The following is an 18,746-nucleotide window of genomic DNA, read 5'->3' on the forward strand; positions in this document are numbered from 1 at the left end:
TCTTGTCCAATCTTACTATACCACCTAAAAATCCACAATCCCAATACTCCTATTGCATTGAAAACGTTAAAACAAGTCTAAGAACTTTAAATTGAACTGTAAAGGAAATCCATAACGTTAAGAATTAGATTCTAAGTAGGTTAAGTAACATCTTTTTCTTTTGAATGTGAAGTAAGTTTCTGATGAAAAAAAGTTTTCCTACTCAAGTTTCAAACCCCATGATGGATAAAATATTATGTTACAGTCAGCTAAGCCAAAAACAGTTTCAGTTGGCGATGAAAAATAAAATTATTGAACCCACTATTTACCAAATTCTAATCATTATTGTAAAACATATATAATTATCTCAGAAATACATTACTACTACAAACTCCTACTACTACTGCTACAACTTCTTCTACTACTACTAATTCAACTGTCAGCCAACTATCGAGCGTTCAACTAAAAAGCATGCCAACTAAAAAGCGTTCAACTGATGAATTCTGACTGTATTCCAAGAGTCTAATATCACCTATTTTCAATAAAATGCATAACAAAAAATCAAACAAATATACAATCAAATCGTATTGATTTCACTTGCAAATTGGATCTCTTTATTTCATGCGTTTCTCCATCCCATTCCATTGGAGTTGTTGCTTCACCAACAACGAGTACGTATCAATTTATGGTAAAATGTCACAGGTTGTTTCATTTCAATTTTTATTTAGTTTCTACACAAATTTTGTTTTCGTTTTACATTTGCCGCATATTACGTTTATGTTTTTAGAGCAATAAAAATAAGAAAAAATCGAAACATTCACTTGAGTTACAGTTGGCCTTTCCATTCTGTATATACTTTCAATTTATCTACTCGGTTTGTATTTATCTAGATGAGTTTGTGTGAGTGATGCGTGTGGTTGCGTACTATTAGGTTTTATATTTGTTTTGAATCTATAGTTTTAATAATTACGCAACTGAGTTTCACAGAATATAGCCGAACGCTTTGCCAAATTGTTTCATTAAATTTCCATTCATTACATTGGCTCGTAGGTTGCGTTGATCCTATCCACGAAAGGCTTAACATTACGACGGCTTTTTTTTCGAGTGATTTTATACTGATTGTATTTTTCTTTAAGTGTAGCTATACTCTGGTTTTGTTTTTGGTTTTATCTTAGCGGGGAATTGCAAGGTTAATGCATTCCTTGTACAAGTTTGCTTCCACCTGTATACAGAACCGTTTATTTCACATTGGCAAATGACACAGTCATGAATATACGAACAATCCAGAGGCTTTTCCTCTTTCCATTTTCGTTTCACCCACCTTTTATAAACCATTCACTACATTGTAATAACATTTATTATTATTTATCGGTCTGTTTTCTTTGCCGTGCAAAAAAACAAGTACATATTCCTTTTGTATCTGACAACACAGTACCATAGAGTTGGTATGGGAAGCGATCGTTAAAGCGGGTGTACCGTGCTTTAAAGTAAAATCAAATTATCATATCTACATGCTGCATACACGTGCAGAGACTTCTTACGTTACGCGTAAAATAGCGTCAAAGAGGACAGGAACGATTGTTTATTTTAAAAGTATTTTATAAAACCCTCTATTTTCCCCCACAACGCGTCATTTTCACGCAAAACACGATAGTTACGTACGATAGTTTGGCTTTGGTTTGGCCGTATTGTTTCCTCTTCTTGATTTTTAAAACTAGTTTCACCGTTGCAACTTTAACCTCGTTTTAAAGCTAGCCGAAGGAGCGTAACGCGGACCTGTTTAAAGGATTTCATCCGCCGGTGGCTCAACGTCGTCCGGCAAGTCGTCCACTGCTGCGTGAAACCCGTTCACCGGCTGTCGGTGGGTGTGACCGTTGGTTGTGGCCGCTGGTTCCGCGAGCGAAGCTTTACCTTCCGGCCCAGCATCGGCCACCAGTTCCGGGCGGAAGTGTACTCTTTGAGCTGGTTGAGCAGTCGCAGTTGCGGTATCGGTGGCAGCCGTGGTCGTTGTAGCCGAGGTGACGGTTGTGACGGTCGGATCAATGACTGTGGTGCGGTGGTGGTCCGTCCGTGACATTGTGCTGGTAGGTGGTGCATCCGACGCCTCCATGCAGGAAGTCGGCAGAAGCAAGGAACGCTTCCGGGTGCGGCAGGAGAACGGTTTGCGGGCGGATTTGGCAGGGCCGCGGTCGGTGTACTCCTTTAGTCAAACCTTCTCCTCACCTGGGACCGGTGGACCGCAACGGACGAACTGCAAGGTGACCGGCTGTGATTAGAATGTGGGGATTTATTTTATACTTCGGACAGTACAGACATAAAATACACGCAGAGAGTGAGAAAAAGGGAGAGAGAGAAAGAGAGAGAGAGGAGGGAGGAGGAGAGAAAAGTAGTGAAGAGTGGTAGAGTACAAGGTACAGACAGAGTGGAGTGATGAAGAACAACGGCAACCGGTTGAGTGTGTTTGTGAGAGGAAAAAATGTGCGAGAGGGTAAGCGAAGAGGGCTATAAAACGAGCAGTGGGAAAGGAGCAACTAGGTGGAAAAATGGTCGAACAAGGTGACTAAAAATTTTACAAAGTAAATGTGAAAATACAAAAAAAAAAACTGGTGCTGCTACTGTGTCCTACGTGAGAGACGCACGGGAATATGTAAATGGAAACAAAATGAATGCATAACATAAAAATGAAGTCTTTTGAAAACGTTAAAAAAGAATGTTTCAATTAAAAATAGAATCGTAAAAAAGCGTAAAAAAGGAAAAAAATAAAACAGTTGAAAAATGAATAACAATTGAATGAAACCACGAATTTATCAAACAAACACAATCGGAAAGAAAGAAACGAACATAAAAACAACACTGTTCATCCAAGTGAAACGATTTTACACCCAAACACATAAGAGAAGAAAAAAAAAACTCATAAAAAAACAAGTCAACAGCTCTTTTGTGCGACTGGAACGGAACGCTATTGTTTTTGATGAATAGTTTTTTGGTGTGATTTTACAAATTTTGGTTCACCGAAAATGAAAGGCAAAAATATGCACACAAGAGGAACACAAAAGAAGGTAAATATTCACATGTGAAGAGAAAGAAGGTAGAAAAAGGACTGACGTCAATTGTTTTTCTTAAGTAGAGTAAAAAAATGAAAAACAAAGATACTTGCATTCAATTGATTTTTTTCTAAAAACTCGTCTCAGATATAGCGTAGGACTGAAAGTATAGGATGAAACAAGAAAAAAGAGAAGAAACGTGGGAGAAATAGAAAGAGAGAGCGTGAGATAGAGAGAGAGAGAGAGCGAGAGAGATAGCGTGATACATTTGTGAGAGGAAAAACTATACATCAAACGGGAAAGGGGGTTCTCTGTTCTGCTTCATGTATGGGGTGAATGGGTGAGAATCTAAAGTAAAGTCTACTGCTAGTCCATGCTCGCCCTGCATCGTTCATTTTCTACGTTCTAGCTCAATCCACAATCTTAACGCCGATAAGGTGATAAAAGCGGAGAGGGTGAGAGAGTGAAGAAGATACGGGTTGTTTTATTTATCACCCTCTAATCCCAGGCACTATCACTCCCCGGTGCATCGTAGCGCAAATGCATGAGCTGCACCGTACCGTACTAACACGGTGGCCACGAGAATAAACAATGCTGGCGCCAAGCTAAGTTTTGATTTAAACGACCCCCGGCTCGGGGTGGGTGGAACGTTAACGACCAGATCGAGGGCACGTTAGGGGTAGGGATTGGGAACGGTAGGACCAGCGAATCGGTGTCAGGGTGTGGCCCGTGGTACTTTGCGGTGCTGTGCGATGGGAAGACGTTCTGCACTAATTAAATGGAGGCCAGCTTTAATGTGTCCCTTCTACAGCCAAACTATTAAGTTGAAAGCCTAAATGAGCAAAATAAAAGCGTTCTATTTTTATACTGCTTTTTGAATACGAGACATTCCAACAGTGTCAAACGCTATCGGCATTCGTGTGAGGGGGTGTCGTGTTGTGTGTACTTTTGGTGCTAAAAACGGAAGAAAACCAAAACAAAAAAAGAAAGAAAAATCATTCAAACACGTAGGACCGTTAACGTACTTACGGACACTTGCGTCGCGGTGTAGGAGTTGGCGCGGGTACGCAGGAACACGGTGCGCCACTTGCGCTTCACTTGTGCGATGACCTCCCCGTTCAGGAAGCAGAAAAGTACCGCCACAAAGAGACCCTGCGAGAAACATACAAACACAAACACACCCGCACCCATACACACCGTATACGTCCGTGAGTTAATATAATACAATCGAACAATTTTGGTCAGTGGCCAAACTCACCTGAAACGAGGAGGTGCACGCCAGCATCGTTTCGTACGTTCGCTCGTACGGGTGACCGTTGCCCGGACGAAATGGCGTCAGTATGTACTGCAGGCCGAGCAGGGGCACCAGAAGAAGGGTTGCGCTTTTGGAGGGAGAATGAAGAGGGGCAATTATTATTTTTGATACAAAAAAAGGATCGTAGTGAAATGTAAGTATTATGAAATATTTGTGTTTTTGTTTATTGGAAGACATCAATAATTCAAAAACCATACTACTAGCAAAAATATTGTTCACACAGCATCATACAAAATAAAAGCATAATGTATATTTGTCCATTTATTTTGATTTATTCTGCTACAACATTGTTATTCTGATTCATCTTATTTCTCTGCCTCCCTAGTGTTTTTATTATGTAATTCTTCTACCTAATTATTTTGATTCTTTGAGTTTAGATAGAACTACTTCTTTCTTCTTTTGGCACAACAACCGTTGCCGGTCAAGGCCTGCCTGTACCTACTAGTAAAGTGGGCTTGGCTTTCAGTGACTTTTGTTACCACAGCAGCATAGTCAATCCTACGTAAGGGGGCACGATCTATTCGGGGATTAGATAGAACTAGGCGTATTATTTATCTTTAATCCAGATACTTCTTTACCGGGTCGACGAATTTGTGTTAATTTTGCAAAGTATATTTTCTCAAAAAGATTCGAATTTATTTGCGTCGAAATCCGCGCTGAATAAGCATGAACATATAAACCAAATCATTCATAGCTCAATCATATTCTGGAGAACGAAATGGAATATTCCTCATTTTTTAAAGGTACTTAATAGTTGAACGCAATCCTGAGCTTTCATGTTTCAAAGGCAGTGTTTATAAAGAAGGTTCCATAAGATTTAGATTTGTTGTAAAAAAAAGCTCAAGCATATTACATTGGACTACATTTATTGTAATTACTCAATTTTTGTAGATACAATTTCGATTACAATTTGATGAAGCAATGCAACAATTTGCAATTACAATTACAATAAGCAATTACGATTTAACGAAGCAACATGTCCGTTCAATTCAATATCATAATGATCAATCATTTCATTAAAGAATGCGGATTCAACAATTAAAGCTCCGTTGAAAAATATTGGTTAAGTCAATTTTAAATTGTCTAAAATATAACCTGGGTCTATTTTAATGCAACGAATAAATAAAAGTTAGTTATTGATTAAAACGAATAAATAAGTTTTATTCATAAAATGTATTGAAAAAAAGAAAGTTTTTTAACTTCAACAAAACGGGTACGAACAGGTGTGCTTAAAGCACTTAAAAACCCCTAGAATTTTTACAGGGTCCACATACTGTTGCAATCTCAGTTTATTCTGTTCAATTTAGCTAACAAACCCAAATGCTCTTGCTCGTTTTAATTGCAATCTGTGTCCCCAGTGCACAGGATTTACATAACAAGACAAACACACACACACACACACACACACACACACACACACACACACACCCAATCAGACAGTAAGTATGCCTAGAGGATACGAATTAATGAAACTAAACTCTGCTCATTCAATACCGAAACGGTAACAGCCAAAACGCTCGTACGACCATATCTCGTACACCTTTGCTCTGACTGCGATACCACAGTCTCGAAAAAGGAAAATGAATAATCTACCCCCAAAATACAGCCAAAACCCGTTGGAGCGAATACGAACTTGCTCCCCTCACGTACTTACCGGAATGCTTGCAAGATCGTTCTAGACGGACCGGCACCCTGAGGGCCGGCCGGAGCTTTCAGCTTCAGCAGCAACACCCGCATGATGTTGAACAGGAACACCAGATTCAGCAGCATCGAAATGCACACCGGTCCGACGAACACCTTGTTGAAGGAACTGTCGTTCATCCAGCACCTGGGGAATGAAGAGTGGTAAAAGCATAGGCAAAGTAAAACGATCCAACAGTACCGAGATTTGGCGTTCAAGAGGAGTTTTTGTTTGTGCGAGTGAATAAATGAATGTTATAGGGAGAGAAAAACAAACTAAAAAAGCTAACACACGTTAGTTCTCCTTGCACCAGAGTAAAGCAGGGCCGGAAGAAAAAAGGTATGTATTTAGTAGCAAAAACTAACACACGGGGATTTTACATTGTTACGGGCAGTTTGTGTTTTGCCTTTTCACCCGGAAACAATGTACCTGGAGGTAGGGAGCGCGAGGAAAATTAAAAGTTAAATAATGGATGCTTGGTAGATTATTTAAAATTTAAAAGCAAAACCAAAATGAATTTAAATTCAAACTACAAAATTATTAATTATATTGGTTTTCCACAACAACTGGATGGTGCAGGAAAAGGAAAGTAAAATGCAAATGCAACTGCAAGTACAACACTTAATTGGACCATCAATAGCAAACGCATCAACCGTTCAGTGCACCATGGCCAACACCCAATGCATCAACCGATTGACGTTTTATGAGGGCAACCATTCATTCAATCCCATTATACACGATGAGTTTTTATTTATTCATCCCTCACTTACTCTATCGTATCGTTCGGTGGGCTGGCATATCCACGCAGAAACCCATACAGCACGATGAAGAAGGCGGGCGAACCCCACCCGAGCGCCAGCAGCCATTTGAGCAGCTTCTTCTCCGACACGAACGCCGACACCAGCACGGTGTGAAGGTAGAACCCTTCGCACAGCATCCAGGAGTAGTTGGTCAGGAGAAAGTAGTGCAACACCAGATGCAGCGTGATGCAGCCAGCCTGCAATGGTTGAAAAGCGGAATTGTGGGGTGGATTGTTAATGTGAGTGAAGTGGGACCGTCGGTGTGTCTCGCAACGGGTGGGTCAGCCGTTTGACCAGAGCCTTACACCGCTTTCCTTCAGGAGATCGAGATCGGTCAACACCAGCCGGTACCACAGCAGCCAGAGGGAGTTGTTGCAGGCAAAGGATACGAACAGGTTCATGTGTAGCGTTATTCGTGCGCATTTTAACGATCTGGAAAGTGGTGAAGGGCGAAAAGGATAAAGACGTTCGTAAAAGGGACACATAATCAAATAGCAGCACGACGGCGAGGGATAGTTGTTATTGAATTTCGCTTTTTCATTCGCAAGACGGGTGGCATGGGCATGGGCTGTGTGGGAGTTACATTTTCTTCCGGAAGTGTGGCAGTGTCGTAATACCGTACCTCAAAGCTGCGTAAAGACATTAATCGTTATCCAAGATAGGGGAATGGATTAAATGCGACCACCTGTGGCAGCATCTGACCCTCTGGTTAATATAAAATGTAATAAAGACGGGATAAGGCTCGCTGACATTATTAAACGGAATATTTGGATTAACGCTAGCAGAGACGTTTGAATGATTTTTTGATTGCAATTATTATTCTTGCGATTGTAGGCGTTTATACTTTTAATGTTTTAATATTTTATGTAATTGTTTGATCAGAAATCTTGTATTTTTAGTATTTTTTACTGTGAAAAAAGTAATATACCATAACTTTCGTGGTCGCGCTCGGTCGTACATAGTTTTTTTTGCGAATTAACAGGCAATGGTATAGATTACAATGTATTGAACATAAAACCTTGAGAGCTCTTGAGACTTTTTTTGGCACAGGTTTCATCAATAATTTAAATATGATAATTTGGGTTGGTGTTATCGAGTAGGAATAGATTTTTTGCAATGGAATTTTGCAACCATACTGTGGAGCGGTTGTCAGACTGTGGGTGCCTCTGTAAATACCTCAACACATTTTGATTCATTTTATTTATTTACCATGCTTAATTAAAACTCCACGGCAGGATTCATTTAGTTTATAATGTGTACATCTGAAAGCCATATGAATACCACTCAAAATGATGTTTTTTAGAAAACATCATCGATATCAATTCGAAGTCTTTTACACCGGCACCCACAGTCTGATGACAGATCCATAGTAGGCTTGCAAAATTCCACAATTCGGTTGCAGCACTCGATTATATGATTGCAAACTTCCACAGAATGCTAGCATAGTTCCACTAACGGTTAGAAACTCTCTTAACCAATTGAACTATTTCATTTTATGACTCGAAACCCTGTAAGCAGAGCATATGAAAGAAAAAATCAAAATTGACAATAAAATATGAATTTAATAAAAAATTGCAAAAAACGGATATATCTTAGTTAGTGCTTAGTTATCAACACAAAAATTTGCTAGTCAAGTTCCCATTCGCCATCGACAAAATAACAGACATAATATCCTTCCAATATTGTGTTCCATAAATACATTCGTTACAGCTAAAATTGAAAGACACAACAAACAATAATTTTGTCCTGTCTTACGTCTCATTCAATTGATTATTTTAATTGATTAGAGTTTTTTTATTTAGTTAAATACATAAACAGCCCTTCGAAAGCTACTGCCCACGGTCTCACCATCCTACGCGTTCAGAATCTTCCTTGTCCAATTAAAAAGGATAATTAACGCTCATTAAACCGCTAGATGCCCGTGTCCATCCGCTCCCATTTTTATTTACACCACGCTGAAACTCAATCGCGTACCAACTGCCCAAGCCTATCCCTTTTTGCGACGGTCGCATCGTAACTTAACCCTAATGAGCATAAACGAAATTCATTAACCCCGACGTCGAGCGCTGAAACGGGTGCTTACCTAAAGTAGCTTAAAATAGCGAGCGATAGCAGTATGGCTATCAGCGAGATGGCGTATCCGGTTTCGTATATTAGGTTCACCTGTTTCCGCCACTGTGGGTAGGAGAGAGAGAAAGAGAGCGAGAGAACATAAAATAGAGGTGTGAGAAGAGGGCGCAGGTGCAACACGATAAAAAAAACCGGTGATCACTAATGCCATTCACCTACCTCGAAGTCGTCCAGGTTGATGCAGGTTGTGTAGTTGGACCAGCTCCTGTTCGTCTCCGGATGCCGGAACCATTCCCCATTCTCACTGCACACTTTGTGCGCAAACCCTGCAAACGAACGGAACGGAAGAGGAAAAGGACACACGTTTAGTGTGTAAACGGGGGAAAACGTGGAAGTGGAAAATCGATCGAAAAGGAGTTGGTTGTTTGCACTTACTCGTTGGATCGAAACCTGATATAAAAGCGGGACAGAGGGCGTATGCCGAGGTGCCTGCAGCAGTGTCCGGCCAACATAACCACCCATCCCATGTCCCGGGGCAGAAGAGTCCTTGTGTTTTTTTTAACCGAGTGGAAAGAGAAGAAAATAGAGATGTCAGGGTGAAGAACAATTTGCCCTCGTCCATCCAGTAAGACGTGAACTTCCGCCGTCTTGTCTTGCGGGCGGGCAGACCAAACCAATCTCGTGTCATCGATCGATTGCGCAACAAATAATGATTCAACCTTCTAATTAACTGTAAATCCAATCATTATGCACTCTCCATTGCATTACATCGCTTTTTCCATTTTCAACCCATCCCTTCCTGCATCGTTTTGGGGCATTTATAGACTGAATTTTCTTACACGTTTTGCTGCGCGTTTGCCTTTCTTAGTCTTCGTCGCTTTCTCGTCGAGCAAAACGGCAAACTGCTCCATCATTAATCAGATAAACTTTTAATTGGATTTTCACCACAGTTCTTTGGCGTTTTTGTTTGCGCGATGCTTTGCACCCGGTGGTGAGTGTTTCCTTTCTGCTACTTCACCACGCAGGAAGTGGAATAGCACACTTTAGCTAGTTACTCATTCGCGCGCACATACACTCATACTCATGGTGGCTTCAACCACACGCACTTACCCGATATCGTCGTGTCGACGGTTTCATTCAGCGTTTCCAGACACTCGAGCCGTTTTTGTGCGATCTCATCCACCGATGCATCGGTCGTCGTACTGAGGGCCATGCTGTTGCGTGGTTGCGGGGAGGATGTGGTTTTGACGCGAGAACTTGAAAGCTTCGCTGGGAAGCGTATGTGTGGCTCAACGTTTAGCGCGGTGAGTGGGATGGACCGGGGGTTTGTCACTTGCAGCGTACCGCGGGTTGGTTTGTACCGGTGTTTAGCTTAAGTGAGCGCATATTATGCCGCAGAGGTGTGTATGGGGCGGTCTGCCTGTAATTAGAAGCAGAAAAAAGGATTGAAAGAAAATTAGATCTTTGTTAACGACTTGCATGGTTAAATTTCGAGTGGGACAATCAAACTGCGACAGGTAATGGAACAAAATTAAAGCATGAATACATTCAGTCATTCTTTGGTGTTTGTTTACTTATTTTTTCAAACGTTTAAAAAATCCTAATATCAAAAACATTCTTCTTTGTTAAGTATTTCCTCCTAGTAATAGTGTACTTGGTTTTAATAAAATATTAATTCAAAAGAAAGTATTACAGGGTATTACTAGTTATTTGGCAATGTATGCTGAATATTTTGTCGAACACGAAATTTACCTTAATTCATAGTACGTACTTGGACTGTACTTAATTTTGGAGTGCATTTTCAACTGCGAATTACTCAGTGTATAAAACCCCTCAGATCAAACAACCCATCATTTTAAAGCTTGAGTCTTCTGCTTTCCTTTTTTGTGCAGACCTGCACCTCGATAGGGCTAACAAAATCAAACTTGGACGGGATAAAATTAACATAGGACCAGTCCAAGTACGTAGGAGTCAAAGTAAATTTCGTGTTCGACAAAATATGCAGCACACATTGCAAAATTACTTGTAAACTCCAGTATGCATGCCATTGAATAATTGATATCCAACATACTATACTATATTCAACATATACTATATGTAATCAGTAGGTCATTGAAAGCCAAACCCACTAGTGGTAAAGACAAGCCTTGACTGACAACGGCCTTGTTGTACCATAGAACAGGAAGAAGAATATAGAATATAGAATTAAAAAAATTTATCAGCCAGTTGTTGAGTTGTCTCCGTACAGCTACTCTGTGTTGGCTGTTCTTAACTGGTTTGTTCAAACTAGTGATTCTCTCTGTGCTTTGACAGGTTTGAGTGTTTTCTTCTTTTGGCGATATGTTTTGTATACTGGTGTTTGAATTTTAGTCCTGAGTTCCAATCTAAAATGCAAAGGTTTTAAGCAACAATTAACAAACAAATCTTCTTGCCTGCGGAAAGCTATCGTTTGACCCGTTTTGACGTGACAAATGGCATCCCAACATGGTGCAGAACAGCGATTTGAACCTGTAATAGGTTATTCGCCAACTTGGAAACGATTTATCAACACACATGTCAGCATAAAGTCTTAACATCTTTTTAAATTTCAAATGATATTTTTTCAGATCGATGAAACTTCCTTCCGATATCATCATCACCACTACAGTCGTTTTTATTAAAGCATATTTGATTCGGTGAAAAAATTATATTTTGTCCTGCTCATATTTGGTACTGCATTCCTGTTTTACAATCAAATAATCATTCGAACTTGAATGAATCCTTTTCTATTTGAACAGTCACTTGCACAACACTAAGGGATTTTGTAAACATTTAAACGTTTATAGCTTAAGTGAAATTATTAAAATAACAAAAATGCGAATGAGCAAATCAAGATACATAAATCACACACAATTGTTTCTTGGAAAATTTTCCACGTTGTTACAACCTTCCTCAGTTTTGGATCCGCCACTGTTGTCTATTACCAGTAGCCAACTATTTTATGACGGTGTATGCAAATAGTTGGTTAGTTTAGATTCGTTAGCAGTCGTGCGATAGCGGACAAAATATTTGCATTACGGTAAATGCTAAAAGTGGCTCGAGTAACTTATTACTGACACGCATTCTATTTCTAGACTTCACAGTCGCCTTCTAGACAATAAATAATGGAAAGTGGTGCATCAAAATAGCAGCACAGATAAACTAAAATAGCTTAGTGCAATGGATGATAAGGCATACAGGGTTCTGTTCTTATCTTTAAACCATCGGAAAGCTTTATATGATGAGAGTTGTGAGAGATAGTATGATCTTGACACAATTCCAATAGGAGGTCAGTAACTTAAATTACCTAGGTCAGCGAACGGAACAGTACGGCTCGCGATCCGCATGCGGCTCTTTGACATTGAGATGATGGCTCTAAACAGTTCATATATTTAATAGAACAGTTTATTTAACAATTTAGCTCGCCACGAAAAATTAAACGAACATTATTGTAAAATTTTGCTCTTTCGGTCGCAAACTTTATGGACCGCTAACCTAGGCAGCTAATCAACCATCATATATGCTAGAGTTTTTGTTTACTTGTTCGGATAGAGATTTAAATAATAATAACATCAATAATTTTGTGCGGCTCTGCCTTATTTCCAAGCATTAGTTTTAAAGTTTTTCGGTTTAAGATTTGTCAAAATATATCTAGAAATATTTTCTAACATGATGACATTCTGCCAATATTGGATGCCTTAATTTGAAGGATGAAAATCAGCATGTTCCTATAGCAAGTTCCACAGAATGTTATTTGCAGCGTTGCTGCGTATCTAAACTGTAAATATTATATACTTGGCGCATATGAAACATTTCCTCAGTATTTAACATCCAGGAAGCAATAAAATTGTACAAGACTAGATAACGAGTCAAAGAAAGAATAGTACACTTCTTCGGAGACTTCGGCAAATACAAAGATTACAAGATTCATGACGAACGGAAAACGTTTTGATAAAAGTCATTCAATAATTGGCATTCATTCACCATTGTTTCATCTGACGTGATAAAAACGACATCCCATTTTCGATTAATCACATTCTTTGGTACGTTATACAGATACAGAAAGGAACAAAATATTTGTTCATCAGATCAACAGGAACATCTTCGTTTAATATTGCTACACATTGTATCCAAATTGGTATTTAATTGAATACGCAACAATGAAAAAGACTGTGCTCTGTACACAAATACTCTTCGCTTAAAACGATCATTACAGTTAACGTACGATTGCAATAGTGATTGAAATCAATTCCCTTTTATCTTTGCTTTGTGTCTTACGAGTGGCTATCATTTTACTTGCTACATTCGCATCACACAAGCTAGCTGCAGGATCAGCTGCAGCACAATTCCAACCACTGGCTTGGGAAAATTGTTTCCAATTGCCAATTCCTAGGACAGCTTTCCCCTCTGTTCGCCTTCCGTTTCAGCAACAAGTCCCCTTTTCGATGCGGAAATTGTCACATTCCCTGGCTGCTCACTTCAAGAATGCAGATGTGATTGAAGTGTGCAAATACTTCAGCCGACAGTCGATAGAACAGTGAACATACTCGATAAACGCTCCCAGTTGCCGGGGGTTTTCAGGCAATCCTGCCAATTGTTCACTCGCACGACGGTGGATCTATTTCCGTGTCGTGGCAGACTTCCACTCACACGCGTTGGTGAGGGTTTCAACGCGCACAGACACACACATACACAAAGGAATGTTCATTTCAATCGACTGTGCACAACTGTGTCATATTGAAAGGAAATGCACATTTCGAATCCCTGCGTGGAAACACCCACCAGTTTGAATGTACGAGTCTACGACGACGCTGGCAATGATGATGATGTTGGCTTGGAAATCGGAAGTAAATGGCAACACTAAACGCACACCGCACAATTTGCGCTTGGGCCGGAAGCTCAACTCAGTAGCTCAACCACCGGCAGTTGCTTTATGATTATATCGTTTGGAGCTAGCGGGGATGACGTCTCGAGTTTCCGAGGATTGGTTTGTGGTTGCTTTTTCACGCCGGTTGAAAGTGTGAGCAAGTGGGCTAGTGTGCCGGAAATAAGATATCCCGGGCGTGTACCATCACGCTTCAAGATGCTGTGGCATTGATTCGAAAATGAAACAACACGAAGGCGGAATCCTCATTTTATGAGCTTCCGGCTTCCGTTGATAATACATCGTTATTTGATTGTTCAAAGGTACCGATCCATGCTCGCGCTATCGCCCCGGAAGCGAAAACGGAAAATGAATTAAATAGAAAATCTTCACAAAACCTTTATTTTTTTAAATTATAGAAATTATTATAAACAATATTTTAGAAAATTTTAGATTGTCTTGCCTAAACAATACGTTAGTGAATACGACCTGCAAAAACACTTCATTACAATCTTCTCATCATTTCCGTCTCACCGATTCCGGTGTCAATTTATCGGTTTTTAACCTCGATCAAAACCATCTCCGGAGCCAGGACCCGCTCGTTGCAGAAAAAAGGACACCGGACAGGTTAAGACAGAGGATGGTGATTATAAACTGTAATTAAAAAGTTTGTCTCGAAACTTTCGCTTCCTTGCCAATCAGATTCCGTTTAAGCACCAGTCCGGCTTAAAGAGTCGGGTGAACATAACGCTTTTCTGCCTCGGGCGATTGAAAGACAGCACGAAGGAAAAGAATTACAAAAATGCTAAATTAAGGCACATTTTTGTCCTTCTGCTTCCGTCTTTCGTTTGCGTCACGTTATTATGCATAGCTGTTCTGTAACGTTTATAGAATCTAATCTATCAACGTTTCGATATCGTTCGGTGTGTGCGTTCAGAAGACGCTGTACAGGCGGCATAGGGACAGCCCGTGGGTGACACTGTCAGCTGACCGAAACTGGCACAAGTCAACAGTTTTTCGTTTACTTCCTACTTTTTTTTCTGCCTCTCCATTCCGTTGTATGATCTGTCATTTGATCATCTGGGCTTTGGTGGGGTCGTCGAGGAGTTCGCTTGCTTTCGCTTAAGCACGTGCAAACCGGCAGCCGTAGCAGACAATTTAGAAGGTCAATACTAACTCAATTACGCTAATGGAAGAACAAATAGAAGCGAGGAAGTGGAAGCAATCTTTTGGCTTTGCTGCTGCTGTGCAAGCCGTGGGCGGTTTGCTTTCTTCTGCTTTCCCTTTTTCGCTTCACAGGGGCTTGCTGTGGCCGATACGGTTTCTTGAGCGACCGTACAACCGAAACCGAAAGAGCAATTGAAATTTCATAAATCTAACAGCCTGTTGGCAGCTGGGTCTGTGATTAACATCAATAATTCATTCGCCGCACGACCTTGCCTCCTTGATGGAAAACTCAGCAGCCTCCGTATGTGAGGGTGTGAATGCAAGCGCTTGCTTTAGAAGGTCGGTGGCTCCTTCTGCTGCTCGTTTGAGGGAGATGTAACGAAGCGTAACAAACCGAGAGTGTGAAAGAGGATTTATGCGAAAGAAGCAAGTGTATGATTTATACAGCAGCGATGATGTTTTCCAATCACGGCCACTTATCCTTTGCCTTAACCTTTGACACAATTCCGGAAATGTGTATTTGTGTGCGTGTAGCAAGGTCGCATAAAGACGTTCGGTCAATGTTTTTGAGATGAACACATAATGACGGCTACCGAAAAATCATCAGTGAAGCAACCTTCGTTTTGCTTCAACTGATGTTGTGCTTTATACTTGCCCCAAAAGAGTCATACCACAGAGCGAAATATCTCATCTCCCTTTGTGCTGGATTTTATCTCTTCTTGTTATTGTCGCATGTGCGTGTCACCCCTGAACCAAGCTGCCCTGTCCATCGCAATGCTTTATCAACATGGTCGTTCAACGTCAGCAGAAATTCATCGTAATTTAAATTCTGCCTCCCATAACAATCCTGCAATCATCCATTGAAACGATATTCATTATCATCATCGTCTTCACGTGCCTAACTATGCAATCAGACTCCGTCCAGTCTGTTGAGCGTCGGGTGAAGCATTGCTGTTGTCCGTACCACAGTTCTATGGAATTATTCCACTTTGATTGCATGCCGGGACATTTGCATTGGTTTCTGAGCTCATTATTATTCGAGCCGGATGAAAGTTATCTATAAACTGGTTCTGTGTTTTTCTGTTATTCCTTGTAACTGTATTGCGCTTAAAGCAACACGTGGGTAACAATGGTTACAGAGAAACATTAATCGGCTATCGTAACATTTCTGGAAACTTCATGCGTGACTGATTAGGATGGATAGAAAATTACAACTACTACTACATGACGTTTGTTTGTCGCGAAGGTTCTGGAAACATCTAATCGAAAAGAGTTTTAAAAAGAACTTGAAAATGAGCAATACTTTGAATGGTTTAAAAATCGATTTAATGCTTTTTGTGGAAGTTTCATTCTAATTTCTCAATCGTCAAAAAAACATAATTTTCACGTGTTTAAATATTTTAAAGTTATTTACTGTTCATTTACATTCCACCAAGGCAACGAACCCTAACCTGAGCATGCTCATCAAGTTGCCGCAAAAAAAGAAATTCATTCGGACAAGCTGCTCTCTTCACCGAAACAAAGAAAGCACAATAACAGAACCAGAAAAAAGAAGATACAAACATCCCACCCATTAAAGGAAATGTTTTGCTATCAGAAAATAATAAACATCACCAAGTGGGTTGAAATATTCCGTCCGAATTCGGCGTGCCTTTCAGCAGGCAACAATTTTACCATTTTTTTTTTGTGCACAACCTTTCTTAACGAAACGCGATAGGAATGTAGCCAAGCTCAAAGGGCGATACTTGTGTCGCTGCCTGGGTGTTGAAGCAAGGACAGCCGAGCAAGGAACGCTACAGACAAAAACAAACCCAGAAGCATCATTCGAGCGAAAAGCAAATTGTAAAGAATTTGGAATTCTTAGCGTGCGGGAAATTTCAGCGCTTGCAGACAGATGCGAAAAGGATGAACGTCTTCTACTGGGATGGTGAGAGCGATAAAAAACTTCCGCACCAAAAGGAAGCGAAATGAGAAAATGCTGCTAAGGTGCGAGAGGTTTTCTTGTTCTTCTAACGTCCAAAAGCAAGTGGGGGGAAATAAATAAAAATCGATTGCTCATTTCTCAGATATTTGGTCCACCTTTCCCTCGATTAGAAGCATTGCCGGAAGAGAAGCAGACCACAAATGATAGGTCTATTATGCCTGCCTACCATAAAATGGAATTTCTAGAAAACCACTCACAAATGTGCGCTCATTTTGACCGAGTTTCCAAACTTTGTCCCCCCAAATACAGCTCATCAATTACCGACAATTGCATGGGGGGTTTTTATTAAATTTTTCCATTTGCCACTTTACTTTATCCATCAGCCTCGTTCAGCTCAGCAGCAGCAGATAAGAGTTTTCCTCAATAATGTGCACGCCGATAGTCTGCCTATGAAAATTCAATTTCAATTAGTGCTACATTAACATTCCCATACTCTGTGTCACGTTAGCACGTCTATTTGCGGCACCATTTTTATGCCTATGCTCATCCCAATTCTGCCTCCATTAAAGTCAATCCTCACGATCGATGAGCGAAGGCATTATGCGAATTAACTCGAGCTGAAAGTGCGTCAATTATTGGCGGCAAAGCGTCACCGGTGCAACCGTGCGGCGGTCAACTGGCGATCAAAGAACCGGCCGAACCATAAATCACGGTTCGATAGATCGATCTGTGAGGCCGTCGGCAGCGCTAGGGGCGGATGGTATTTGTCACCATCGTTCCCATGTGCCGTTTGCCGGCATGGGTAAAAGTGTGCCAGCCAATGCAAATAAATAATGTAATGCAACGGGCAGTGAATTGTAAGTGTCGAATTAAATGTATGAGATTTTTATTGCGGCGCCACGTGCCGGGAATGTCCGGGGATTAATTGCCGTTCGATGGCAATTGATGGAGCCGATCGCTTGATGACTATCTGGTATCAATTATGTCCTGTTTTGAGACGGGTATCATTATTCAGGAGTGCGAAATTAATAGATCATCCATATTGGGGATATGATTATTCATTTAATTGAATTAATATCAGCCAATACGGGCGAATCATGTTAGTTGTATAATAGTGATTTTTTTTATTATTTCAATAAGCTGCCATACTGACCGTAAAATTTTTAGAGTGATGATTTCTGCTATTTTATGACATTGTAAAAATGCATTAAAAAAAAAAAAGTTAGCGAGAATGGGTATAGTTTAATTCAATAGTTGCACGGAGATACATACTTAACTTATTTTTATTTTCTATACAAACTGTTTTCATTATACATAAATAATGTATTTACACTTAATGTTACGAGCTTTGTTGTTATGGCAGATGTAAAATAACAGTTTTATTGTTGATATGATAAAATTTAGATTTTAAATTGATTATTTCAGGTTTCCTTTATGTAATCAGATTGTTTCATAAACTTTCTCAACGTTTTAAACATTTTAAAGACATTATTAATGGATGAATATTGAAAAATCAGTCGTGACACAATGTTAAAAAATTAAAAAAGTACGCATAATTTTTTACATCAATAAACTAGTCTCTGGTAAAACATATCAAGTATTTATAATATTATAGCAATGTGTAAATTGTGAACTTTTTGCAGTTATTTTTAATTTACATTTATTTTATGCTATTTAAAAGTGATAATTTGTCTTCTACCATAATTTTTTGGAGATATAGTTTAAGAGATTTCTCATTCCTTTCAGGTTGTTTCGAAAGATTTTAAGAAGTTCTCGATTTTTTGATGTGTGATAATGTATTGAATGTACCATTTTTATTTTAAATTCATTTCATGATTTATTTTGCTAAGTTCTATCCATTTTGAAGCAACTAAAATAAACAAA

General features: G+C 39.8%; 1 protein-coding gene across 13 annotated transcripts in view; it reads right to left on the bottom strand.

Annotated features, from left to right (window-relative positions):
* Positions 1–2,150: 2,150 nt before the first annotated feature.
* LOC121596680 (calcitonin gene-related peptide type 1 receptor) overlaps positions 2,151–18,746 on the bottom strand; it is a 75,874-nt gene continuing 59,278 nt past the window's right edge. For 6 of the 13 annotated variants that reach the window (XM_041921824.1, XM_041921820.1, XM_041921821.1 and 3 more), the window contains 10 exons: positions 10,000–10,309; positions 9,325–9,435; positions 9,109–9,215; positions 8,903–8,994; positions 7,125–7,251; positions 6,790–7,016; positions 5,993–6,166; positions 4,282–4,405; positions 4,049–4,175; positions 3,418–3,977 (listed from right to left, as the gene is read on the bottom strand). In XM_041921824.1, the coding sequence (XP_041777758.1) occupies positions 3,886–3,977; positions 4,049–4,175; positions 4,282–4,405; positions 5,993–6,166; positions 6,790–7,016; positions 7,125–7,251; positions 8,903–8,994; positions 9,109–9,215; positions 9,325–9,435; positions 10,000–10,102 (1,284 nt within the window). In that variant the 5' untranslated portion in view covers positions 10,103–10,309 and the 3' untranslated portion in view covers positions 3,418–3,885. Of the gene's footprint in view, positions 2,246–3,136; positions 3,184–3,417; positions 3,978–4,048; positions 4,176–4,281; positions 4,406–5,992; positions 6,167–6,789; positions 7,017–7,124; positions 7,252–8,902; positions 8,995–9,108; positions 9,216–9,324; positions 9,436–9,999; positions 10,310–18,746 lie in introns of those variants that run through there. The other 7 variants (XM_041921831.1, XM_041921832.1, XM_041921828.1 and 4 more) reach the window with 7 other exon arrangements.

This window comes from Anopheles merus, chromosome 3R, assembly GCF_017562075.2.
Source record: "Anopheles merus strain MAF chromosome 3R, AmerM5.1, whole genome shotgun sequence".
In the NCBI taxonomy this organism is placed as follows: domain Eukaryota; kingdom Metazoa; phylum Arthropoda; class Insecta; order Diptera; family Culicidae; genus Anopheles; species Anopheles merus.